The sequence below is a fragment of the Hypanus sabinus genome, chromosome 11 (assembly GCF_030144855.1).
Source record: "Hypanus sabinus isolate sHypSab1 chromosome 11, sHypSab1.hap1, whole genome shotgun sequence".
Taxonomy (NCBI): Eukaryota; Metazoa; Chordata; class Chondrichthyes; order Myliobatiformes; family Dasyatidae; genus Hypanus; species Hypanus sabinus.
In genome coordinates this window covers 62,468,285-62,494,932 of record NC_082716.1, presented here as the reverse complement: position 1 = coordinate 62,494,932, position 26,648 = coordinate 62,468,285, and the positions used below count along the sequence as shown (strand labels likewise).

General features: G+C 42.2%; 1 protein-coding gene across 2 annotated transcripts in view; it reads right to left on the bottom strand.

Moving 5' to 3' along the window:
- The window catches only part of nmnat2 (nicotinamide nucleotide adenylyltransferase 2), a 328,536-nt gene that overhangs the window by 16,172 nt on the left and 285,716 nt on the right, over positions 1–26,648 (bottom strand). For both annotated transcript variants that reach the window (XM_059984483.1, XM_059984484.1), the window contains 2 exons: positions 9,760–9,840; positions 6,506–6,550 (listed from right to left, as the gene is read on the bottom strand). In XM_059984483.1, coding sequence (XP_059840466.1) covers positions 6,506–6,550; positions 9,760–9,840 — 126 coding nt within the window. The remainder of the gene's footprint in view (positions 1–6,505; positions 6,551–9,759; positions 9,841–26,648) is intronic.

The following is a 26,648-nucleotide window of genomic DNA, read 5'->3' as shown; positions in this document are numbered from 1 at the left end:
CTGGGAAAGGTGGCCTTCCAAACACAGGGGGTTTACACTGAATTAAGAATTATCACACAATATATGTGGCAGAAGTTCTACTTGGGACAGAAAAGATTAAGGAATTTTAGCTAATACTTTCACTCAATACACAATATCCTTTCTGCCACATTTATTTCTCCTTCTCTTCTGTGTACTGAATGAAATTGGAGAACAGTGAAATGGCAGCTAACAATGCAAAGGATTTACTTGCTTCAGCCATGAGGCTATTGTTTTCAGTATGGCAAAGTGGAAGCTGCAATAGGCAAGGGTTAAAGATAAGCAGGCGAGAATGACTGTGGCGGTATGCAGTCAAACCCAGACAAGGGAGGCCGTTGAAGCGAGACTGCCAGAGCCAATCTTGCTTACTGCAGACAGACAGGTGAGAATAACTGGCAATGTGTAATCAACCAGGAAGAATTTAGCACAGTAGGGGTTGCCGGAGGCAGACAAAATAGGGATACTGGAAGGGTGTGAAATACTCCCAGCAACTGGGGGACAATTGCTTCAAAGTACCACCAGTTGTCAGCTTGTAGTTCCTTTTGATTTTGAGCATCTGCATTGTGAAAGGCGATTGATCTAGCAAGTAAGGAATTCAAACATACACAATTCACCACATGGTCAACACCCATAACTGATAAGCCAATTCCGTATAAACGAAACAGTTTTCTGTTCAGACTTCAGAACAGTGTGGGTGACAGGGGCCATGCTGTTCTCCTTGTGCACGTGGAAAATAAAGTGTGCGTGAGTTGTAAGAGTGCATACTCAGTGCCCAGTATTTTATTTTATTATTGGTGTAGCAGTTACTTGGAGGTTCTGTCAAGATGCCTGACACTTGGCTCCATTATATGGGAGAAAGCCCCAGTAACTGATCAGTCCCAAATCCTAGGCTGCTCATACTTGAGTAAAAGACTAGGTCTGCTGCTGGAATGCAAATTTCCTCCTGTGTGGAGTAGACAAGATATACCGGCACCTGGTCAAGGTCATTGACAAAAGACTCACATTGTGAGGGAGTTGTAAGAGTGCCTGTGTTCTGGGCCCAGTTACTTTATATTGTTATCCTTGACAACAGTGACATTGAGTTCTCTACTCATGCTTTTGTTACGTTTATCACTGTCTGAACCAGCTCGATGGTCCTCCTGCACACCTTGATGCTTTGCTAAATTGCTGCAGCCTTTCTGGTGTTTGCTTTGCTATTGGAAACGACACTAACAAATGGCTTCCTTGACCATTTTAGAAACAAAGCTTTTAAAAGTAGCTTTAGTTTACAAACAAAAAAATCATTACTCTCATTTTCTAGTCCCATCCTCCCTCATCTGGCATAAATATAATGGTGAAGAGGGGCAAACAGTCAGGATGTTTAAACAAGGACCAAAATGCCACCATGGCTTAGCCCGAAGTAATTGGACATGAACATTTTCTGTGGATTTGGGACCACTTACTGACTAGACAAGCTATGGGCATCAGAGTTTATCCCTAAAGGACATAGATGAACTAGATTGATTTTGATTTCCCATGGTCACAGAATAGATAACAAATCTATTTTTAAAAGTTCTGGGATATTTAAGTAACTAAATCGTAAATTATATCTCCAGTTAGTTGGTCCAGGATCTGGACTTACCTATAAAATCACAATCCTTAAACATAATACATTCAAGGGCATCTCCACTGCATTCATGATTAATGTTTAGAGGAGTCAAATACTTGTACAAAACTGAGTAAAAAGTTTGTGTATATGCATGGCTGTTTAAATCTGATGGTTCAAACTTACTGGCTCTCCACACGGCTTTAGACCACCTGGACAACACAAACACCTATGTCAGGATGCTGATCATCGACTATAGCTCAGCATTTAATACCATCATTCCCACAATCCTGATCGAGAAGTTGCAGAACCTGGTCCTCTGTACCTCCCTCTGCAATTGGAATCTCGACTTCCTAACCAAAAGACCACAATCTGTGCGGATTGGTGATGACATATCCTCCTCGCTGACTATCAACACTGGAGCATCTCAGGGGTGTGTGCTTAGCCCACTACTCTACTCTCTATATATACATGACATTGTGGCTAGGCATAGCTCAAATGCCATCTATAAATTTGCTGATGATACAACCATTGTTGGTAGAATCTCAGGTGGTGACGAGAAGGTGTACAGGAGTGAGACCTGCCAACTAGTGGAGTGGTGTCGCAGTAACAAAGTCAGTAAGACAAAAGAACTGATTGCGAACTTCAGGATGGGTAAGATGAAGGAACACGTACCAATCCTCATAGAGGGATCAGAAGTGGAGAGAGTGAGCAGTTTCAAGTTCCTGGGTGTCAAGATCTCTGAGGACCTAACCTGGTCCCAACATATTGATGTAGTTATAAAGAAGGCAAGACAGCGACTATACTTAATTAGGAGTTTGAAGAGATTTGGTATGTCACCAAATACACCCAAAAACTTCTATAGATGTACCATGGACAGCATTCTGACAGGCTGCATCACTGTCTGGTATTGGGGGAGGGCGTACACACAGGACCGAAAGGAGCTGCAGAGGGTTGTAAACCTAGTCAGCTCCATCTTGGGTACTAGCCTTCAGTGAGCGGTGCCTCAGAAAGGAAGCATCTATTATTAAGGACCTTCAGAACCCAGGGCATGCCCTTTTCTCACTATTACCATCAGGTAGGAGGTACAGATGCCTGAAGGCACACACTCAGCAATTCAAGAACAGTTTCTTCCCTTCTGCCATCTGATTCCTAAGTAGACATTGAAACCTTGGACACGACCTCACTTTTTTTATATACAGTATTTCTGTTTTTTTGCAGATTTTTTAATCTATTCAATATACATATACTGTAATTGATTTACTTATTTGTTTATTATTATTTTTATTTTACTTATTTTTTCTCTTCTATATTATGTATTGCATTGAAAGGCTAGTACCCAAGATGGAGCTGACTAGGTTTACAACCCTCTGCAGCTCCTTTCGGTCCTGTGTGTACGCCCTCCCCCAATACCAGACAGTGATGCAGCCTGTCAGAATGCTCTCCACAATACATCTATAGAAGTTTTTGAGTGTATTTGGTGACATGCCAAATCTCTGAAGCTGAATTAACAAATTTCACATCACATGCCAATGCTAATAAACCTGATTCTGATTCTCATTCAGCATGCTAACTGGGATTACATGCTCAGACAGCAATGCTTGGCAGAGCAAACTACAATCGGCCCCAAATCATCCAACTCTCACTGAGGGCAACTTTCCTCATGTTGCAGATGAAGGAATTAACCCTTTGAAATCAATCAGAACTAGGATCAATAAGGCACAAAGATGGCGGTCTCGATGTGTAATTAATGTGTGCTTGTTCAACATACTGGTTACATTTGATATCGTGGTGTTTGCCGAGCCTGGCAATTAACTTGCAGGCATTTCATCATCAGTGGAGGTGACGTTGATGCTGAAGGCCCCCCATTCTCCCTGCCAACTGAACATCCTCTATCAGCAAACATGAGGAAATCTGCAGATGCTCGAAATTCAAACAACACACACAAAATGCTGGTTGAGCACAGCAGGCCAGGCAGCATCTATAGGGAAAAGCACTGTCGACGTTTCGGGCCGAGACCCTTCGTCAGGACTCATCCTCTATCAACGTAGCAAGGATTTCATTGCTGTTAACCTGCAACTTTCCTATGCAGGTTGTTGTAAAGACCTCATCAGAAACCTCTGTGGGTGAATATCTGCACAATTTCTCCCTCTGGCAGTCTGGTAACACCCTGTCCTACTTGTAGGCCACATAGGCCCAGTGTTTCTACATATGTGGGGCCTATTTCTATGCTGTTCATTCCCTCACCATGTGCTCATGGTTGTGATTGTGAGAAAGAGAAGTAGGTTGGAGATTCAGCTTCAGCCTCTCTACTTGCCGCATCTGAGGTACCATCTTCTCCATGTAAATTGTATTTGCAGTTGTTCCTGCCCCATATGGGCCAACATTTTGTCAGTAAGTTCCTGCAGTGTGTTGGGTGATATGGTTGTCAGGGTTGAATAATGACCAGTGTGTGCAAATGAGGAGATGAAGGCAAGGTGTTGTACATTGTTATGAATGAATGAGACCTAATTGAGATTGTTGATGGAGTATGGTACTGTCTCTATATTCAGCAAGAAGTTTGAGGGTGGCTGGTTGGATATGGCATTTGAAGATAGAGCTATCTGTGTGTAATGATGTGTGCTGACTTAAATTTAGTGGGCTGTCACCGTGTCACACTGCTATAGTTGCAAAACTGTACCATGCCTACTGTTTGATTAAAGACCAACTGCTTCAATTCATATTTTGTGCTTACGTAATCTTCTCAGTCATGCTGACTTTGTGTGAATCATAAATACACAACACAGGGACCTCTTGCAGCATTTTATCTAGGATGTTGCCTTGAAAATTGGCATTGATGTCCATAGCAACCAGCTCCTGTGTCAGTACAAAGCTTATCTCCTATGCATCTTCTCTTACAAGGCCTCAGGTACTGTGCACATAAACCTTGCTGAATCCTAAGTACTGTATAACATGATTACGTGTTCCCCAGGGACTGTTAGCTACTGCTCCCATGATCTGCTCCTGGAAGAAATGTAGGCTGATTTTAGACACTATAGGCTAACTTAAGCCAAACAAAAACTGTCATTGACCCCTTTGATGCATCCAATGATCAAAAATGGTTAGTGCTATCTAAATGCAGCAACCATTGGCATGAACAAGCAAGGTGAGATCAGTTGGTGGTGAATATTGATAGGCGTTTGGTGTTAAAGTGTTACCTGCAGAACTGAGAGCCCATTCTTTCCTCTGTGGAAGTGGGGACCAAATCTCCTCTCAAACTTAGGACAGAGCAGTACTTAATGTTGTAGTTGCTATTCCAACAAAAGCAGCAGTTTCCCTGGTGTCTGGCTACTGCAGTACAAGTTCAGGCTGTTCTTATGGTATGTCAGACAGTTGCCATCATGGATTACTGTGTGTGAAATAGCATGCAGGGAGTCTGAGAAATCCAGCCAACGTCTGAGGCTGAGCTTAGTCATCCTCCTGGCAAAGCATAAACTTGATGCCCCTCCACAAGGCACTATTAACAGTCTACCAGAGGATTTGCTATTGCAGGCACAGACCTCTGCCGCCTGGCTAGATAATGTATAATCCACAGCTCATTCTTCCAGGCCTGCAGCAGCTTGATGTCATCCCCAGAGGCTAGCAGCAGTCTCCTCTACTAGACATGCTCCAACCATACAAGGAGAATCACTGAGACAGGCAGAAGTGCATCGATTGTGTGATGCCTTGACCATGTACAGTAGAAAGAAATTTCATTTATCAATGTTGCTTAGGATATTGATTTTGTGTTTGTTTTTAAGTCCAATAGTGATGAAGCAAATGTTATAAAATGTCAATAACTCTGGCAGAAAGTTCTGAAACAGAAATAGTTCCCTTTTTGAATTGAGAGCTTCCATGACAGACAAGCAAGCAGCAAACTCATAGGTGCTGCAAGTATCTCTAGCTTCAGCAAATAAGGTGTTGGACATCATCTTGAAGCCACTTATATCATCCAGCAGATTTTAGGGAAGCTTTCCTTACAAAAGTTATGCCACACATTGAGTTTCCTACCTGATGAACAATCTCTCAAATTCCTGGCCTTCAGGGTGAAGGCCTTCCTCCGCTTTGAGCCCAATGTGCTTTCTGCTCATGCTGGCTTCCGAGGTGAATGAGGACTAATATATCCAGGTGTTTTGCCAACATATTTGTGCAGAGGCAATGCAACTGGCAAAATGTACATTTGCACTATTCACATATTACAGGATTGAAAGTTAAACCATTTCTAGAAAGTAGCAAATACTTGGGACTAGCAAATGCAAGCAGGAATGAAACAGCAAATAAATTATGAGTGATGGATCATCTCTTTAAGTAACACTGATATGAGGTTTTTCCTGCTGCTTAAACCATGTTCAGCCATCTGAAGAGGATTCGACATCAAAAATGGTGGTGCCTCACATCATTGTTCCTCTTTTTTCTTCAGTATTTGATCCCTAATACCTTTCCCCATTACGACATCTGATTTATCCAAAAACATGAATTGGAACCTCCAAGTCTAGATCAAATGAAGTATCCAATCATTGGGCATTAACAACTCCAAGAGTTCTGAGAGTTTCCAACTTAGTGGAAGCAGCTTTCTCAGCATTGGGGTCATTTAAAATGCGAGGCTTGACAAACTACTTTAAACAGCCTATGGCAAGCAGGTGTATGTTTTTTAATAATCATTCACTCTGCACATAGCCTGAAGGTAGGTCCTCAACAATATGTGAAACTGTTCCGGTTCCATTGCTATCTCGCAGTCTGAGGACATCCAGTGGGAAATGGTGTCAAGAGGATTCTGGACTGAGTCAGTGTTTTTCTAGATACCATCCTCATAATTACAATATTCGTTAAAAGTAAAATTGAGAAATTTAACACAAAAAGTCAGATGGAAATTATCACACTCACCAATCTCTTCATATCTCATTGCTGTACCCAGGTTGGCATTTTCATCTGAAGCAGAGATGCAATCAATAAAAGACTGATTTGAAAGATTGTTTGCATTAAAAATAATGAACCTTCTACAATCTATTGCCTATGGACAAATGCCTCAGATAATTTATGGGTAATGCAGATTTATACATTCTTCTTGTATTCCAAACAAGAGAAATTTGTAATGGGGAAGTGGCCTCTGCATTAAAGTTACATTCTCAAACAAGTGTTCGCTGGTTTCATGGGCTCACCCACCTTTAGTCAGCTCCTTCTGTTTTTACTGATCACATATTTTCCCTCATATCCCTTGGCTTCCCGGACTTCACTAATCTTGGTCCTCAGACTTTAAACTCCTAATCCTCATTATTCACATACTGCTGATTTCAGACACAACTCCTGTCCATCTAGTTTTGAATCAAACTTTGCCAGCTTGGCTTTCAACTGCATTGATTATCAACAGCTGGTTATGTGACTTCTTGATAAATTGGTGAATATTTTGAAAGCACGGTACTTAGTAAGGCAAGACTGAAGTCAATTAAACCTCCAGGGCAGAATCAAATATGTAGTTAGGAGTTTCAGTAAACTTTTAGAAAGTTGTTTATAAGGCTTATTGAAGGAAGTGTGAATAAATAATTTCGATTAAGTGCAAATCAACATAAGTACACCAACAGCAGAAAGTAATAATGCAGGTGTTGCCACAGAGATACTCTAGGTTGTAATTATGGAAGCAAGGATGACTTGTTATAATTGTGCTGACCTTGGTGAGATCATGCCAGCAGAATTATGTGTAGGTTTGGTCTCTAACAGTCGATGCGATATACTTGCCTTAGACTGAATGTAACAAAGGTTCATCAGACTTATTTCTGGGATAACATCACCATATGAGAAGCGATTATGGGATTAGGTTTGTTTTCATTAGAGTTTAGAAGAACGAGAGGGCATCTAACTAAAAGTTACAGAATTCTGATGAGGCTGGTCTAATGCAAGACAATTTTTCTCCTGACTGGAATGTCTACAAGTGAGGGGGCAGGGGAAGAGTGTTAACTATCTCAGATTACCAGACAAGAGATTTAGTACTCGGACTGGGAGGAAGTGATGAACCTATGGAAGTCACAGGGGGCAGTAGAGGCCAAGTATTGCAGTTGAATATATTTAAGGATACAGATAAATTTCCTTGGATCAAAAGGCATTAAGGAACGTTGGGAAGTGGAGCAAGGTGTTGAGGTTGAGGATCAGCCTTGGTTGTATTGAATGACCTCAACAGCTTCTTTCGCATCAGCTAAAATGAATGTAAGAGCAATTTCCCATTCTGCATTATTGGCAAATACTAAAGCACAAAAACTCCCTGTTTATGTTTATTATAGAACAAAAGGGTGGCTTTGTTGTTACGAATATTATGAGATTTTTCAGATACTTCCTGATCCCTACATCCAGTGTGAAAATGAATATTGTACTGTTCAAAATAACTGTTTAGACATAGATATTATTGGAGTATCATTTGACCTACACCACAGCTCAGTCTAATCTGTCAGTGTCTGTTGCACCAGAGGGAGAATATAATCTGCTCTACCTCAATATTGTGTTTCAGAACATCTAGAAATGCGTAATAGGAAATTCATCACTTCTTATTAGACACGCTGGACAAAATCAGTTTTCTTCCTAGATTCCAAAGCACACATTTCGCAGTCAACACTTAGCCTATGCTTCAGCTGCTTCTGAACCTATTACCCTTTCTTCATCCAGTGAAACTGATGTTTAACATCATTTTGCAGGATGGCTCCTGCAGCTCTCTGAAAATATTTGTTAGAAATTTAAACTCTTATTATCAGGCTGCTAGAATTGGCCTTTAATTTGATCATGCTCCATTGTGACATCACTGGGACTATGCTACAAATTCTAAAAATGCGAAAATAACCCCCCCCCCCCCACCCCACCCAGGCCTGTCTTATAAAACTTGAACAAATCCAGAGATTTTACAATTGCATCAAATGATATCAAGATATAATTTTTCTGATGCTTCTGTGAGTTTGATTTCCATAAAACCAGCAGCCAAAAGCTAATGCAATTTAATTCACTGCTTTCAGTATCATTTTAGATTGCAAAACCAAACCCCCAAAAAAAATGCTTTCCTTTGTTTGATAAATAGTATGGAAATACTACTTAGGAATTTCACTTGGTGACCTAAGCACAAGAAATCAGTACACTGATTGTGGATTGGCCAACTGCTTGCACTTTGGTTGAGATTTCAGTCAAAAGGCCGACAACATTTCTCAGAGGCTTATTGTCAATTCTTAACTCACAACCGCCTGTTCTCCAAAATGTATATCCCTGACTCATCTCCATGGCAATAGTTAAGCAAATCAGCAACACACATTTCTTATTTTGTGTGGAATATTTTCTGAATATATTGCTAATCTCAGTGGAATTGCTGAGTGAGTCAGAGGATGTGTTTCTTATATTAATAGGGACATTATGTTATGCTAATGCTTTCTCTTTCTCTGTTCTGGATATTTCTTCTACCTTGAGTTCTTACTGATTGTAAATTTAGACCGTTAAAATACAGAGTTGGGGGAAACAGCTGGGATCATTTGGCAGAGTTGGGTAGGGAGTGGCAGATTTGGAGCACTAGGAAAATTATAGCAGATTATCAGTGAACCATAAGCAGGTTAATAGTACTTGTTCTGGCAGAATTTCGTTCAACATTCTGCATGGCCAACCACGCTCCAGGAAACTACTTATTTTCCTTTTCTAATTATCAAACCAATGATCTTTAACCGTAATCACAAGACTTCATGTGTAATAAAATATCAGGAGTTAATTAAAAGCACAGACAGCTAGGCAAAACACACTTCAGAATGAGTTTTTCACGATCTTGGAACGTTCAACTTGGCTCTGATTGTGCTTGGTGTTATTAGCACAAGGAGTAAATGATCTGTCCATCTATATAGATCAGTCGTATGATATTATACAGTACTACCTTAATATTGGAAATTGTCCAGAGCCAGGGCCAAAAACAATACTTCAATGTAACTCGTGTTTTAAAATGCATTTTTTGGTCATTTTAAGTGCCTAATTGTGAACAATTAATGTTCCAGATATATAAGTAAATGCCTTGAATAAGGTTATTTAGTACAATACAGACCTTATTTTAAGGTAATTTTGCATGTTAAAGTGCCATGTATGTTTGTCTGATGAGGAGTGTGACTTTATGCCAAAAAAGATGCACGTACCCACAAAGGTGAAGTGTTCAACGTGTGGGCGAACACAGCAGATTCTTCCGAGACTTTCGCTCACCTTCCCCAGGATTCGAACTGTAAAGCAAATCCAATAGAAAATCGGTAAGTAAAAGGCAACTATAGATGCAGCTCAGTGGCAAACATAATCTTCTTAGAAGAAGCAGAATCAGGTTTATTATCCCTGGCATGTGTCATGAAATTTATTAACCTAGCAGCGGTTCAATGAAATACATAAAACAGAAGGAAAAAAAGTAAAAATAAATTAATTAGTAAATCAATTGCAGTATATGTATATTGAATAGATTAAAATCATGCAAAAACATAAATAATATATATTAAGAAAGTAAGGTAGCATTCAAGGGTTCAATGTCCACTTAGGAATCGGATGGCAGAGGAGAAGAAGCTGTTCCTGATCGCTGAGTGTGTGCCTTCAGACTTCTGTACCTCCTGCCTGATGGTAACAGTGAGAAAAGGGCATGTCCTGGGTGCTGGAGGTCCTTAATAATGGACGCTGCCTTTCTGAGACACTGCTCCTTGAAGATGTCTTGGGTACTTTGTAGGCTAGTACCCAAGATGAAGCCGACTAAATTTACAACCCTCTGCAACTTCTTTCAGTTCTGTGCAGTAGCTGCCCCCATTCCAGACAGTGACGCAACTTATCAGAATGTTCTCCTTGGTACATCTATAGAAGTTTTTGAGTGTATTTGTTGACATACCAAATTTCTTCAAACTTCTGATGAAGTATAATCGCTGTCTTGCCTTCTTTATAGCTGCATAGATATGTTGGGACCAGGTTAGATCCTTAGAGATCTTGACACCCAGAAACTTGAAGCTGCTCACTCTCTCCACTTCTGATCCCTCTATAAGTATTGGTATGTGTTCCTTTGTCTTACCCTTCCTGAAGCCCACAATCAGCTCTTTCATCTTACTGACATTGAGTGCCAGGTTGTTGCTGCAACACCACTCCACTAGTTGGCATATCTGACTCCTGTACACCCTCTCATCACCATCTGAGATTCTACCAACAATGGTTATATCATCAGCAAATTTATAGATGGTATTTGAACTATGCCTAGCCACACAATCAGAGAGAGTAGAGCAGTGGGCTAAGCACACACTCCTGAGATGCACCAGTGTTGATTGACAGTGAGGAGGATATGTTATCACCAATTTGCACAGATTGTGGTTAGGAAGTTGAGGATCCAATTGCAGAGGGAGGTACAGAGGCCCAAGTTCTGTAACTTCTCAATCGGAATTGTGGGAACGATGGTGTTAAATGCTGAGATGAACAGCATCCTGACATCGGTGTTTGTATTGTCCAGGTGATCCAAGGCCGTGTGATTGAGACTGCATCTGCCATTGATCTATTGTACGCAAATTACAGTGGGTCCAGGTCTTTGCTGTGATGTAAGCATAAGCAAATAAAGCAAAGCAGAGCTATCAACTGAACATCCTTTATTAAAGCCAGTATCTCTTAACAACAGGTCTAGTGCTGGCTTACAGTTATGAATCAAATGCAGTACTAGAGATCTGGTTTATGTTGCTGCTTCTCAGGTTATTGTAAACTGACCCAAAGGTAGCCTGACTAAGGGTTAGTTTATTATCCAATATGAGAGACAGCAGCATAAACCAACTAAAACCCTTCAGTACTGCACTGAAAGATAATACAAAGAGAAGTACTCCATTTCATTGGGGATCTTGAACCAACAACAGTCTGACTCTGAAATGAGAGCAAAATCAACTAATCCACTACAACTGGAAATCACTAGATGAATAGCTGAACTCCAGGCTCCTAAAATATTTGGTTTCTAATGCTTTTACAGAATTTTATTGTAAACTGTACATCTGTACCAGACTGCTCGATGATTAATAAATGCTTTATTCAGATTATTCAGATCTTTATTCTGATTCCCTTGGAGACTTTGGTTTGCATAGCTGGGGAGGGACCTGAGCATTTTTGGGGCCGACTCTCTGGGCACAGAGCTTGGAAGAAGTGATGCCACAGACTTTTAACATCATAAATCAGTGAGTTGTTTGTTACATCTCCCTCTCACTGTGAAACGAGGACACCTCTTTTTCCCTTATTAGGGAGAGAGAGCCTGTGGTATGTCAAATCCAGGTGAACAAGTAACCTTTGGGGTACTACAAGTCTGTGTCTTTATTAATGCTTTGCTGCATACCTGAGAGCTTGGTTGGGGGGGGGGGTGCTGATGCTTTTTTGCTTGTGGGTGAGGGGGTGGGGGTCATTGAATTGCTGCTGTTTGTCCATGGGAGGGGGGAGCTGGAGGTGGGCTTTGGGGTTCTAATGTTTTAACTGTCATTCATTCTTTGGGGAACTTCTCTGTTTTCGTGAATGCTTGCGAAGAAAAAGAATTTCAGGATGTATACTGTAAACATTTCTCTAACATTTAATGTACCTATTGAATAAGTGAACGGGATGGTCAAGACATTTTGCTTGCCACAGTCCCCAAGAAGACATTGGATTGCGCATAATTAGGCACTTGACAATGGCCAATAAGGAGAACATAACAAAATTTGCAGATGCTGGAAATCCAAGCAACACACACAAAATGCTGAAGGAACTCAGCAGGCCAGGCAGCATCTGTGGAGAAGAGAAAGCAAGGGACATTGCAGGCCAAGACCCTTCATCAGGACTGGAAAGGAAGGGGGAAGGAGTCAGGTGTTCCTCCAACGTTTTGTGTATGTTGCCAATAAAAGTTAGGTTTAAGTGGAGCAACTACTGGGGGACCAGTCCAGTGTCAGAGTGGGGAGCTCAGGTTTTGGCTCATAGAGGCTTTGCTGAGGAGAGGTGATGGCTACAGGTAGATTTTTATTTAATCTTTCTTTCTTGTTTCACAGATAGAGCAGTGGGGATGCCAGGCATGATAGCAGAATGCTCCTCCCATAGGATGTGGGCAGGCAAGGAGACATCAGGTGACCCTGACAACTGCAGCTTCTTTCATATTGTGTCAATTGACAGGACCTACAGGAAGGTAGTTACACCCCAAGGTGCAGGACAGAGGTAACTGGAAGACCATCAGGAGAGGGAAAGGGGACAGGCAGGCAGTGCAGAGCTCCCCTCAACAACAGGTTGCTTTGGATATCATGGAGGGTTCAGAATGACCTAGCAAAGCCACAGCAAAGTTGAAAGTAATATTTTTTCATTTTATTTTATTTATATTTCTTACATTCACGGGAGTAAAAATCTTCATGTTCTGTCTCCGTCACAATGTACAAGCAATAAAGAGGCAAATTGTGGGAGGATATTGCCCAAACACTAAGAATGTGTACATAATTGTTCTGTATACATGAGTGTACAGTCAGATATACAAACAGATCAATGTGTATTGATAAATCTGATGGCCTGGTGAAAGAAGCTGTCCCAGAGCCCATTGGTCTTGGCCTTAATGCTGCGGTACCATTTGCCAGACAGAAACAGTTTGTGGTTGGGGTGGCTGGAGTTCCTGATGAACCTCTGGGTCCTTTTTACACACCCGCTGCTGTAAATGTCCTGAGTAGAGGAAAGTTCACATCGACAGGTGTGCTGGGCTGTCCACACCGTGCTCTGGAGTGCCTTGTGATTGAAGGTAGTACAGTTCCCATACCAGGCAATGACAAAACCAGCTCTCAATGGTGCCCCTGTAGAAAGTCCTGAGGATCTGGGGACTCATGCCAAGCTTCTTCAGCCATCTTGAGGTGAAAAAGGTGCTGTTGTGCTTCTTTCCCAACACAGCTGGTATGTACAGTCCAGGTGAGATCCCCAGTGATGTCAGATTCAGTTTATTGTCATTTAGAAACCACAAATGCAATGCAGTTAAAAAATGAGACAACGTTCCTCCAGAATGTTATCACAAAAACGCATGACAAAACAGACTACACCAGAAAATCCACATAACGTTTGGCAATCCCCAATCCAGAGTCCGGACAGGCTCTTGACGTGTACACCAAGAAACCTGTAAATACTCACCCTCTTAACTACGGTCGTTTTGATGTCAATATGGGTTAGCCTGTTTACATTCCTCCCGTAATCCATGATCAACTCTGTTTTTTTGACATTGAGGGAAACATTGTTTACTTGGCACCACTGTGTCAAGGTGTTGACTTCTCCTCTGTAGGCAGTCTCATCATTGTTGGAAATAAGGCCTATCAATGTCACGTTATCTGCAAATTTGATCAGCAGGTTGGAGTTTGCGTGGCAACACAGTAGTGGGTGTATAGGGAGTGGGGGGGGGGTCTCAGGACACAGCCCTGGGGGTGTTCCTGTGTTGAGGGTCAGAGGGGCAGAGGTGAGGGTGCCCATCCTCACCACCTGCCAGCGATCCGATAGTAAGTCCAGGATCCAGCTCCACAAGGTAGGGTGCAGACTAAGGTCTCCGAGCTTCTTGTCGAGCCTGAAGGAAATTATGGTGTTGAATGTTGAACTGTAGTCCAAGGACAACATTCTCATATAAGCATCCCTCCTCTCCAGATGCGTAAGGATGGTGTATAGAGCTGTGGCTATTGCGTCATCTGTTGATCATTTGTGCCGGTAGGTGAATTGTAGGGAGTCCTGTGTGGGTGGTAGCATGCTGCAGATGTAGCCCTTGACCAGCCTCTCAAAGTATTATCAGAGTACGCTCACGTTGCCACATAAAACCCTCAGATTCTTTTTCAGCAGGCATGCTTAGCAAATCTTTAGAACAGTAACTGTTAAACAGGATCTGTAAATTGTAAACAAATCGTGCAATTGAGTATAGTAAATAAATAGCAATAAGTAATGAGCATGAGAAAACAAGATAAAATAGTTCTTAAATGAGTGTAGTTATCCTCTTTTTTTCAAGACCCTGATGGTTGACAGGTAGAATCTGTTCATGGACCTGGTGGTGTGAGTCCTGAGGCCCTTGTACCTGCTACCTGATGGCAGCAATGAGAAAAGAGCATGGCCTGTGTGGTGAGCATCTTTGATGATGGATGCCGTTTTTCTTCGGTAACATTTTACGTAGATGTGCTCAGTATATAGGAGGGTTTTACCTATGATGTACTGGGCAAAATCCACTACCTTTTGTAGGATTTTCCACTCAAAAGGCATTGGTGTTCCCATACCAGGCCGTAACTCAACCAGCCAACACACTTACCCCCACGGATCTGCATAAGTTTGCCAAGGGTTTTGATGATACGCCAAAGTCAGATAGTTTTGGTGGCATGAGTAGTCAGGTCTCTGGCACTGAGTCTGACTCTGTGGCTCAGAAGAGGACTGCCGTAGTGATAGGGGATTCCTTAGTTAAAGGAGCAGATGAGAGATTCTGGATAAGTATTTTGCATCAGTCTTCACTGTGGAAGACACTAGCAATATGGTGGAAGTTCCAGGTGTCAGGGAGCATGAAGTGTGTGAAGGTAGATAAGTCACCTGGACCAGATGATATACCCAAGAATTCTGAAAGAGGAGCCTAAAGAGATTGTGGAGGCATCAGTAATGATCTTTCAAGAATCACTAGATTCTGGAATGGTTCAGGAAGACTGGAAAAAATTGCAAATGTCACTCCACACTTAAAGAAGGGAGAGAGGCAGATGAAAGAAAGTTACAGGCCAGTTAGTCTGATCTCAGTGGTTGGGAAGATGTTGGAGTCGATTACTAAGGGTGGTGTCTCAGGGTTCTTGGAGGCACATGATAAAATAGGCTGTCATCATCATGGTTTGCTCAAGGAAAAATTTTGCCTGACAAATCTGTTGGACTTCTTTGAAGAAATACCAAGCAGGATAGACAAAGGAGAATGGGTTGTTGTGTATTTTGATTTTCAGAATGCCTTTGACAAGGTGCCATACGTGAGGCTGCTTAACAAGCTACGATCCTGTGATATTACAGGGAGGATAAAGCAGTGAGGTAAAGAATGGGAATAAAGGGAGCCTTTTCTGGCTGGCTGCCGGTAACTGTGGTGTTCCACAGGGGTCTGTGTTGGGACCAATTTTTTTTTAAATGTTGTATGTCAATGATTTGAATGACGGAATTGATGGCTTTGTTGCAAAGTTTGAAGACGATATGAAGATACATGGAGAAGCAGGTGGTTTTGAGGAAATGAGTGGAAATACAGTGTCGGGAACTGAATGGTCATGCGCTTTGGTAGAAGAAATGAAAGGATTGACTATTTCCAAATGGAGAGAAAATACAAAAAAAAAGAGGTGCAAAGGGACTTGGGTGTGCTTGTGCACAATTCCCAAAAGGTTCATTTGTAGGTTGAGTCTGCGGTGAGGAAGGCAAATGCAATGTTAGCAATCATTTCAAGAGGAACTAGAATATAAAAGCAAGGATGCAATGCTGGGACTTTATAAGGTACTGGTGAAGCCTCACTTGGAGCATTGTGAACAGTTTTGGGCCCCTTATCTTAGAAACGACGTACTAAAACTGGTGAGAGTTCAAAGGAGATTCACGAAAATGATTCCGGGATTGAATGGCTTGACATATGAAGAGCATTTGATGGCTCTGCGCCTGTATTCACTGGAATTCAGTAGAATGAGGGACGACCTCATTGAAACCTATCAAATAGTGAAAGGCCTCAATAGAGTGGATATGGAGAGGATATTTCCTATGGTGAGAGAGTCTAAGACCAGAGGAGATAGCTTCAGAATAGAGGGGTGCCCTTTTAGATTGGAGATGAGGAGTAATTTCTTTAGCCGAAGAGTGGTGAATCTGTGGAATTTGTTGCCTCGGGCAGCTGTGGAGGTCATGTCTGTATGTGTATTTAAGACAGGTGTTGATTGATTCTAGATTGGTCAGGGCAAGAAGAGTTATGTGGAGAAGGCAGGAGACTGGAGCTCAGAGGGAAAATCCATCAGTCATGACAAAATGGCAGGGCAAACCCGATAGGCCAAATGGCCTACTTCTGCTCCTATGTCTTCTGGTATTACGGTCATGAAAGAGACACCCGGATGTTATGTTGTCTCCCAGCTGCTTGGATCAGTGATATCTCGATCTGGTCCATAGCATTCTACAGGGGGAGAGTGAGCAGCGGCAGTCACGGTGCATTTGGTATCAATGACATAGGTAGGAAAAGTGAGGAGGTCCTGAAGACAGAATATAGGGTATTAAGTAGAAAGCTGACAAGCAGGACCTCCAGGGTAGTAATCTCCGCATAGCCGCCTGTTTCACACACAAGTGAGGGTAACAATAAGATGACTTGGCAGATGAAGGCATAGCTGAGGGACTGGCGGGGAAAGCAGGGTTTCAGATTTCTGGTTCAATGGGATCTCTTCCTGGGAAGGTATGGCCCATCCAAAAAGGAGTGGTGAAACATGAACCCAAGTGGGCACAATATCATTGTGGGCAGGTTTGTTGAAGGTGTTGGGGAGGGTTTAAACAAATTTTCCGAAGGGATGGGATCTGGAGTGGTAGAGCTGAGGATGGGGCAGTTGGTATACGACTAGATGCAAGGTGTAGTGAGACTGTGAGTAAGGAGAGTCAGATGATAGGGCAAAACTGCAGTCACTGGAATGAGTTGAATTGTCACATGGGGACAAAATCGAGAAAGGTGATGAATACAGGACTGAAGGTGTTATAGTAGTGCACAGAATAAGATAGATGATCTTGTAGCACAGTTGGAGATGGGCAGGTATCATGCTGGTTCACAAGGATGTTACTAGGACTGGAGGGCTAGAAATGGCACAGTCTGGGGCTTTTTTCCTGGAGTCCAAGAAGTGTAACCTTACAGTTGCATATAAAACATTCAGGGGCTATCAACAACAGAATAAACCTTGGAATTCCACAGTGCCTGTGACACAGAACTGTGTGGGGTACAAATTAATCTTCAGATAGTAAAGCAAAACTGACTGTTCTTTTGGCACTCTAAAATCAAGTGAAGTGTTTAATGAGCTGCTGACTGACCGCTAGCTGGTACACACAACCATTGAAATTGAATTTATACCCCAGTATTTGAGTGGTCCACAGAGGAAAGTTTTGTAATATGCATGATGAGTCTTCAGCTTGTGAGTTGAGTTTCTAACCTTTAGACCGGTTTTGGCTCTCGGTCATTTTTCCGTGTACGTGGTTCACTTTGTCTTAACAGCTATGTGCAGCAAATTGTTTAGTAGCAGAATGCCATTTCACCTGAAAGGGAGTAAAGAGGTGAATTGCTAGGATGTTCATTGGATTAGAGAATACGTCTTATAGGGAAAGTGTGAAAGCTAGTTTCCTTTGGAGTGGAGGAGGATGAGAGGCAACTTGGTAGAGGAGTACACGTTTATGAGAGGCAGAGATAGAATAGACAGTTAGCACCTTTTTTTTAAATGCCAGGGCAGCATTGGCTAATACCAGAAGACAGTTGTTTTAGGTGAGTGGAGGAAAATTTAGGGGAAGTGTCGTAGGTAGGTTTGTTTTGTTACACAGAGTGACGGGTGCCTGGTACACACTGCTGGAGATGGGATGGTGACTGAGGTTGATATAATAGGACTCTTAGGCAGGCAAGTGGATGTACAAAATATGGGAAGTTATGGACAATGTAGGGGGGAAGGATTAGCTTGATCGGGGAGTAAGTTTATATAGGATGGCACCACATCATGGGCCATAGGGTATATACTGATCTGTATTGTTCCATGTTCTGTGTTCAGTAGAGGGAGCCAAAAATAGCACCTGATTATTCTACACACAAATGATTATGCTATCAATAATCCACATAGACTTTTGACAAAGTGTAATGTGCTCCAGTGACATGAATGCAAATTCAACATAAATTAAAATTATGGAATAGAATCAGAATCAGATTTAATATCACCAGCCTACTTCATGAAATTTGTTGTTCTGCGGCAGCAGTACATAATAATTAAAACTACAAATTACTGTAAGAAATATATATTAAAAAATTAAATTAAATAAGTAGTTTAAAAAGAGAGCAATAAAAAATAATGAGGTAGTTTTCTTGGGTTCAGTGTCCATCCAGCAATCTGATGGCAGAGGGGAAGAGCTGTTACTGAAACATTGAGTGTGTGTCTTCAGGCTCCTGTGACCCTACCTTGATGGTACCAATGCCCTGGGTAACTGGGTCCTTAGTGATGGATGAATTGGTACTTACTATAGAACTTAACTGCGATTTGGCTTGTTGAAGCTAAATCATTGTTATCCTTGCTGACAAGTACTTGCCAAAGTATCACTTCTCGAAGGTTAACTGTTACACATCTTAGAAATAGGAAGCAGGAAGCTGTATTGGGCTCTGACTTTGCAGTGTTACAGCCCAGTTATCAGTGGGCATAACGTAAGAGTAGATGTGCAGCACTGGTACTCTCAGCAGTTTTAATCCCACCACCTAAAGTTGCAGCCCTACCCAAATTCAGCAGTTATAACATTTTCTCCAGGGGGTGCCCATATCTTTTATGTTAGGCCTTAATATGGCTGAACATCACCAATCTTTGTATTAGAATTTGTTCCCACCACTATCCCCAGAACCACACCCACCCACGTGGATACACTCTCTAAAGAAACACCTAGGGCCAAGAATGCAAGGTTATGAATGGTTTGCCTGGAGCTGCAGAATTGGCTCTAAATGATTAACCATGTGTCTTCTGCAGTTTCCTACCCGGGAGCTATTGGCTTCTACTCAACATTATACACAATAATTTAGCCCTGAGGATGGGTATGGCATTAATAATACTAATTCTGGACTTCTTGTGTAAACATACAACAGTACAGCACAGTACAGGCCCTAGAGTAGAAGCCAATAGCTCCCGGATTGGAAACTGCAGAAGACACATGGTTAATCATTTAGAGCCAATTCTGCAGCTCCAGGCAAACCATTCATAACCTTGCATTCTTGGCCCTAGGTGTTTCTTTAGAGAGAGTATCCACGTGGGTGGGTGTGATTCTGGGGATAGTGATGGAAACAAATTCTAATACAAAGATTGGTGACGTTGTTCAGCCATATTAAGGCCTAACATAAAAGATATGGGCACGTGTTATGCCAACCTTTTAATATACTCTAAGATCTGTTCAATCCTCACCTCCCATATACTGTAGCATTCCACTTTTCTATCATCCCTGTGGCCTATCCAAGAGTTTCTTAAACGTCCTTAATGTATCTGCCTCTACCACTACCCCGGCAGGCTGCTTCATGTGAAATTCCTAGCTCTGGTAACACCCCACCCCCCCACCCCCCCAATACTTTCCTCAAATCATCTTAAGACAATGTCTCTTCATATCAGCCACTTCAACCCTGGGAACAAGCCTCTGTCCATTTGATCTATGCTCCTTTAAATATTTAACATACTCTTACTAGGATCCCATATGCGGTATTTTTGAGTTACTATAAATCCTTTTAAAGTTATTGAATTAATCTATATCAAAATAGGACAGCAGGAATATCATTAGAGCATTTTAAACATTCCTGCTTGAAGGTCACAGTGGTGATTTATAACCTCAAGTGAATTAGCCTTGGGCAAGTTGGACGTTGTACAAACCTTTACTTTGGCACAAGACTGAACTTGTGGAAACAGAATAAAGTTCAGGTTAATGCAGAAAACAACTAAGAATAAAAGATAACGTATCTAACAATAACATATCACAAATGAGGTATTGATTTTATTTTGTTTTCACTTAACAATACAAAATTGGCTCTGATGTTGGAATTAACTTGGTTGTGAAAGGTGTTTGGAGAAGGTTAGAGTGCCACCTAGAGTATGTCACCAGCTTGCACATGAATAAACCTTTGCTGTTCCTCACTATGAATGAATATGCAAGCAGAACATAATTATGGTAAAACAGAGGGACTGCAAAGTCAATCATAAACAAGGACACATTTTCACTGATGGAATGAAATGCCTGTGTCCGGTGCCAGAATTCTGTGAATGGGAGTCACTGAGTAATCATTCAGGGAGAGGGAATCCTCCAGCTCAGAAGGGGCCATTCAGCCCTTTATGCTTATGCTGGTGTCATCCTCCACATCAACAACCTGCTCTAATCCCATTCTCTTGTTGGACTCCCTCTCTTTACAAAGTTCTGCTCTGAATCAAAGATCTAAGGCATTAGCGTACGATTTCAATGGCCACTGATTCACCTCCATTTCATGACTAATAATGCCATATTGATCACTGATGCAGAGCCATTTCTTTTTTTCAGTATTCCCCTTGACTCTTTTTATAAGCACCGAAAGACTGTTAAATTGCATATCACCTGCAGTCCAATGGCCTGTGCAAGCAGTCTCACCATTCCCTAAAGCCTGCTCTGAGCTCCTCTGTGGTGGATGAGTGCTGGCACAAACGTCTCCTATGCGTCCTGCTGGGGCTCAGAAGAACTCCGAAAAAGGACCTGCAGACCTCCACAGCTAGTTGGAGTAGGGTGCAGGGTGATTTTTTGCTTGGTCAGCATCTCAGCAGCATTCCATCCTCCTCAGTAAACTTTGACACTATTCCTACTTCCCGGAATGACGTACAGCACTCTTGGTTCCAGTTGACCTAGGTTCTACCTCATTTGTTTTTGTCCGCCATGGTGCACATCAACACCCTCTTAAGCCCCCTTACGATGGCCTGTTCTACATCTTGGAATGGGGTGAAAAGACTTTTACTGTGGACAGGAAAGGAAAAGCTGAATGTATTTCTGTAGATTGCTATAAACCGGCCCAGCAAGACCTGGATGATTCCACTACCAGACTCAGCATGACAATGTGTGTGCCAGTACCCCCTAATGAGGCAGAGGCACCTGCTGTTGATCCAATAAAGGGACACAGGATCTGAGCCGAGAGGCTCAAATGAACTCCAGACAGATTCGGTTTAGGTGAATTCTGGGTGGGTGTGGCCTTCACAGGGTAATGTAATGGGTGACAGATGACACATATTGTCCATAATGGAAACTGTTTTACATTAGTCACAAACACTGTCATTGAGTTGCTGGTTCAATTTAAGAGACAGTGTCCGACACAATGACATCAATGTATGGCGACTGCTTTTGGTTCTGTTTGTATGGAAGTAAAGGGTTGTGGCTTTGGTTAAGCAAATAAAACATCTCGCATGTTTTATTCACAAAATCCTACAACAGTATGAATACAAACTCAGGAATGTCACAGAAATTATTAGGGCTCTGGGGACCTTGAAGTATGTTCCAAGTCACTGCAAGTGAAATCTAGAAAAAATGCTGATGTATAAAATCAGAATTAAAAACAGAAAATGCTGGAAACACTCATTAGATTAGGCAGTACCTGTGGAGTGAGAAACAGGATTGGTGTTTCTGGTCAAAGACTCCAGTCAGAACTGGAGAAGAGAGAAGACAAGTTCGTTTTATGGTGCAGAGAAGGCGGGGAAAATACTGGACAAAGTGACAGCAGGAATGTTTAGGGGGATGAGCTGTACAGGGCACGCCAGTCATTTGGGTAGAATAAGACAAATAAATGAAAGCTATGAAATTCTTGTCATTAGAGAATGTGAATACTAACAAAGGAATATAAACAGTTGTGAAACGCAGGTCATATCCAGCCTGTCAGCTCTGTTAATGGACAGAGGGATTGCTGAAACAACATCATGAATGATGACTTCTAACAGAAAGAGTCAGTTTTCATACTGACAGAGCAAGTTACCCAAAGTTGTAGAATTCAATATTTCATTTTGAAGGGATTATTCTCTTTGCTATCCTCTGGTCCGTTTTCTCCATCTCCACCAACTCCTCTTCTTGCGGTACTTTCCCATTTACAGGAAATTTACTTCTTGCTCTCTTCTTCAAAAACTCCTCTTCCTTAGCCTCAAACATTGAATCCCGTAGGCTTCAACATGCCCCAAACAACAGTTGCTATTCCTCAGGCTCATGTTGGACCTTGCTAAACAGTGCAGACTCTACAGACAGATACTGTAGGTCGGAGTGGAGTGGTGTGGAAAATCGACGAGGCAAGCAACTGGGAACTCTGAGCCACCTCAGCAGATTGATTACAAACTAATTGACATTCAATCTGATTTATTTTTGATCACGCTGAGAACAACAAATGCAGTCATGTAGGGGAACACATTGCATTTAGTGATCACAACATCTTTAGTTTCAAGGTAATTATGGAAAAGGATAGATCCGGTCTTCAAGGTTGAGATACTAAATTGAAAGGGCAATTTTGATGGTGTCAGAAAGGATCTGGCAAATGTAGATTGGGATAGGTTGTTTTCTGGCAAAGGTGTAAATGCAAGGCCTTCAAAAGTAAAATTTTGAGAGTACAGAGTTTGTATGTTTGTATGTTCCTGTCAGAACAAAAAGCAAGTTTAACAGAGTTACGGAACCCTGGGTTTCAAGATATTGAAGCCCTGGTTAAGAAAAAGGAGGAGGTGCATAGCAGGCACAGTCAGACAGGAACAAATGAGTTACCTGAGGAGCGTAAGAAATGCAAGAGAACATCTCAGCAGGAAATCAGGACATGAGGTTGCTCTAGCACTCGAGGTGAAGGAGAATCCTAAGGGCTCCTACAATTATATTAAGAGCAAAAGGACAACAGGGGACAAAATTGGTCCTCTGGAAGATCAGAGTAGAAATCTATGTGTGGAGCTGAAAGAGATGGGGAAGATCGTAAATGGATTTTTTGTATCTGTATTTACTTGGGAGACAGACACAGAGCCTACAGTGTGTGGCAAAGCAGCAGTGATGTCATGACCCCGATGCAGGTGCTTTCTGAATTGAGGCTAATTAGGGTGCATAAATCCCCAGGGCTTGACAATGTGCTGCCTCAGACCCTGTGTGAGGCTAGGGCAGAAATTGCAGGGGCCCCAGCAGAGATACTTAAAAAACCCTTAGCCACGGATGAGGTGCAGTAGGATTGGAGGATAATTAATATTATCCGTTATATCAGAAAGACTCTAAGAATAAGTCGGGTAAGCCTGGCATCAGCTGTGGGAAAGTTATTGGGCAGTATTCTAAGGGACAGATATACAAGTATTTGGATAGAAAGGGACTGATTATGTATAGTCATTATGGCTTTTTGCGTGGTAAGTCATGCCTAACAAACCTCTCCTGGTTATCTCCTTGCAAAATTCTATAAGGTTTGACAAGGACCCACATGGGAGATTGGTCAAGAAGGTTCAGTTGCTTGACAATGAAGATATGGTAGTAAATTGGATTAGACATCGATTTTACCAAAAAAAAACAAAGTGTAATTGTATATAGGAGACCTGTGACTGGTGCTGTGCTGCGGGGATCTCTGTTGGGTCCATCACCATTTGTGATCTATATCAATGAACTGAATGATAATATGATAAACTTTATCAGCAAATTTGTGAATGACACAAAGATTGGGGTGTAGTGGACAGCAAGGAAGACTATCAAAGCCTGCAGTGGGATCTGGACCATTTGGTTAAATGGGCTGAGAAAGTGCAGATAGAAGGAATTTAATGCAGACAAGTCTGAGGTGGACCAACCAGGGCAGGTCTTACACTGTGAGCAGTAGGCACTGAGGAGTGCGGTAGAATAGAGAGATCTGGGATATGTTGAAATTATATAAGACATTGGTGAGGCCTAATTTGGATTACTGTGTCTGGTTTTGGTCACCTATCTACAGGAAAGATATAAATAAGATTGAAAGAGTGCAGAGAAATTTACAGGGATGCTGCTGGGACTTGATGACCTGAGTTATAAGAAAAGGTTGAATACTGAGGGGAAATTTGAATGAGGTTTACAAGCTTATGAGGTGTATAGGTAGGGTATGTGTAAACAAGGTTTTTCCCACTGAGGTCATGGGTTAAGGGTGAAAAGCAAAATATTTAAGGGGAACCTGAAGGAGAACTTCTTCACTCAGAGGGTGGTCAGTGTAAATGGTGGATGCAGGGTCGATTTCAACATTTAAGAGAAATTGGAATAGGTACCTGGATGGGAGGGGTATGGAGGGCTGTGGTCTGGGAGCATATCAATGGGACTAGGCAGATTAATGGTTTGGCATGGATTAGATGGCCCAAAGGGTCTGCTTCTGTGCCGTAGTGTCTAAGGCTCTAAATTTATTAACTAGTTTGGAAGGAATGCACAGCTCCCCATCTCCATTCTAACAACTTTCTACTGGAGCGTCATCAAGAGTGTGGTGTCTGGCTGCAAGATTGTGTGGTACAGAAGCTGCAAGGCTTCGGATCCCTACCACCCATTCCACAAACTCTTTGCCTCACTACCATCGGGAAGGAGGTGCAGGAGCACCAGCATTGGAACTGCCAGTAACAGCTTCTTCCCCCAGGCAGTGAGACTAATGAATACCCTGCCACCACAGTCACTAGGACAGTGAGCTGTTTAACGTTTACCTGTGCTGTGCACTTTGCATGCACATCATATTTTATTAACTTACAGTATTTGTGGTAATATTTTGTTTTATGTACTGTGTGTGATATTTACACTGCGGGTGCACTGTGATCTGGAGGAACGTTGTTTCATTTGGTTGTAGCTATGTACAATCAAGTGACAATAAACTTGACCTTGAAGTTGGTGGGAAAGGAAGTGGTTAAAGAGCAAGAGAAGCATCTCCTGAATATGGATAAGTGCCACATGAAGATGAGTAGGTGGAGATGGAAAAATCAGCCAGGGAGTGGCAAAGAAAATGGTCCTTTTTAAATGCGCAATTGTGGGGAGGGCTTTAACAGTGACGGACTGGGCTGTATCCATTACATTTTGTAGGCTTTTCCATTCAAAGGCATTGGTGTTTCAGAGAGACGGGGGGGGGGGGGGGGGAGAGACTTGAAAGTGTTAGCTGTGTGGAAACTGGCAGTGAAAGTGATAAAATTGGAGCTCTGTATGAGTGGAGGAAGAAATAAATTTGTTTATATACCACTCAGAGTTGGGGATCGGGCCCTGAGTAGGACTGAATCAGACTGCTCTAAGTATGCCACCAAAAGGCAATTGAGGACTGTGCCCATCGAGCTCCCATAGTCTACCTTTGACCTGGAGAACCTGACTGGATGCTGTTCTGTTTCCTGTCATCGGAAAAGGTCTACCACTCCGGAGGTGAAATGTACCTGCACCTAACAGGAGGTTAGGGTGTGAATGGTCTAACGGTCAATCAGCTGCTGACGTTTCCAGGGAGGTTATTACTGTCCTCGGCCCTCTCCGTTACCCACTGCTGGGCATCTGTTATCACTGTGCAATTAACACCACTATATGTTTGTAATGAGAAACTCCAAATCAGTCTACTTTAAAAGAAATGGATTTTTTTTAGTTTGCCGGAGATTTCAGCTAGATCAAGTTGCTCAGTAAACATTCTTCACTTTGAGGCTTCATCATCAAATTAGTGGGTTGCTTACATTTCACATTACATCTAAACCAGAGTTTACACACAGAAATAAATCTCATCACCGCAGTAATTAATGGTTACTTAATTGCACTGCTGTCATCTTACTACCAATTATAGAAGAAGGCAAGCTCAAGTGGACCCAGGGGGAAAAGGTTTAGTGGACCATCTCTTTCAGAAAAAAAAATTAAAAAGGAGTTTAGAAAAGTAGGGGGCTATGCGGTAGGGCAATTCTAGGCAGCTTCTAGAGTAGGTTCCAAGGGTGGCACAACATTGTGGGCTGAAGGGCCTGTAATGTGCTATCAATGTCCTAAACCAGGAGCAGGGATGGACAGAGCTAGGGTATAGGAGTAAAGGGCCTGAGGGTGTGCAGGGAGAGTAGGCTGATTTGGGAGTGGACTGGAGCACTTCACAAGGTGATGAGCCTGCACACCAAGTAAAGTGAAGCCTGACCAGGCTAAAAGGCGGAGCAAAGCAAGACAAAACCACACAGGGCAAAGAGGCAGCAGGTGGTCAGGAGAAGCACAGAGACAGCAGGGTGACTCTGAGAGTTTGTAGCAAACTAACCCTCCCTCCACTGACTCTGTCCATATTTCTTGCTGCCTTGAGAAAGCAGTCAACATAAGACCTCATCACCCAGGCAATTCTCCCTTACTTCCCTCACTATCAGGAAAAAAAGTACTAAAGCTGGAGAACATGTACCAC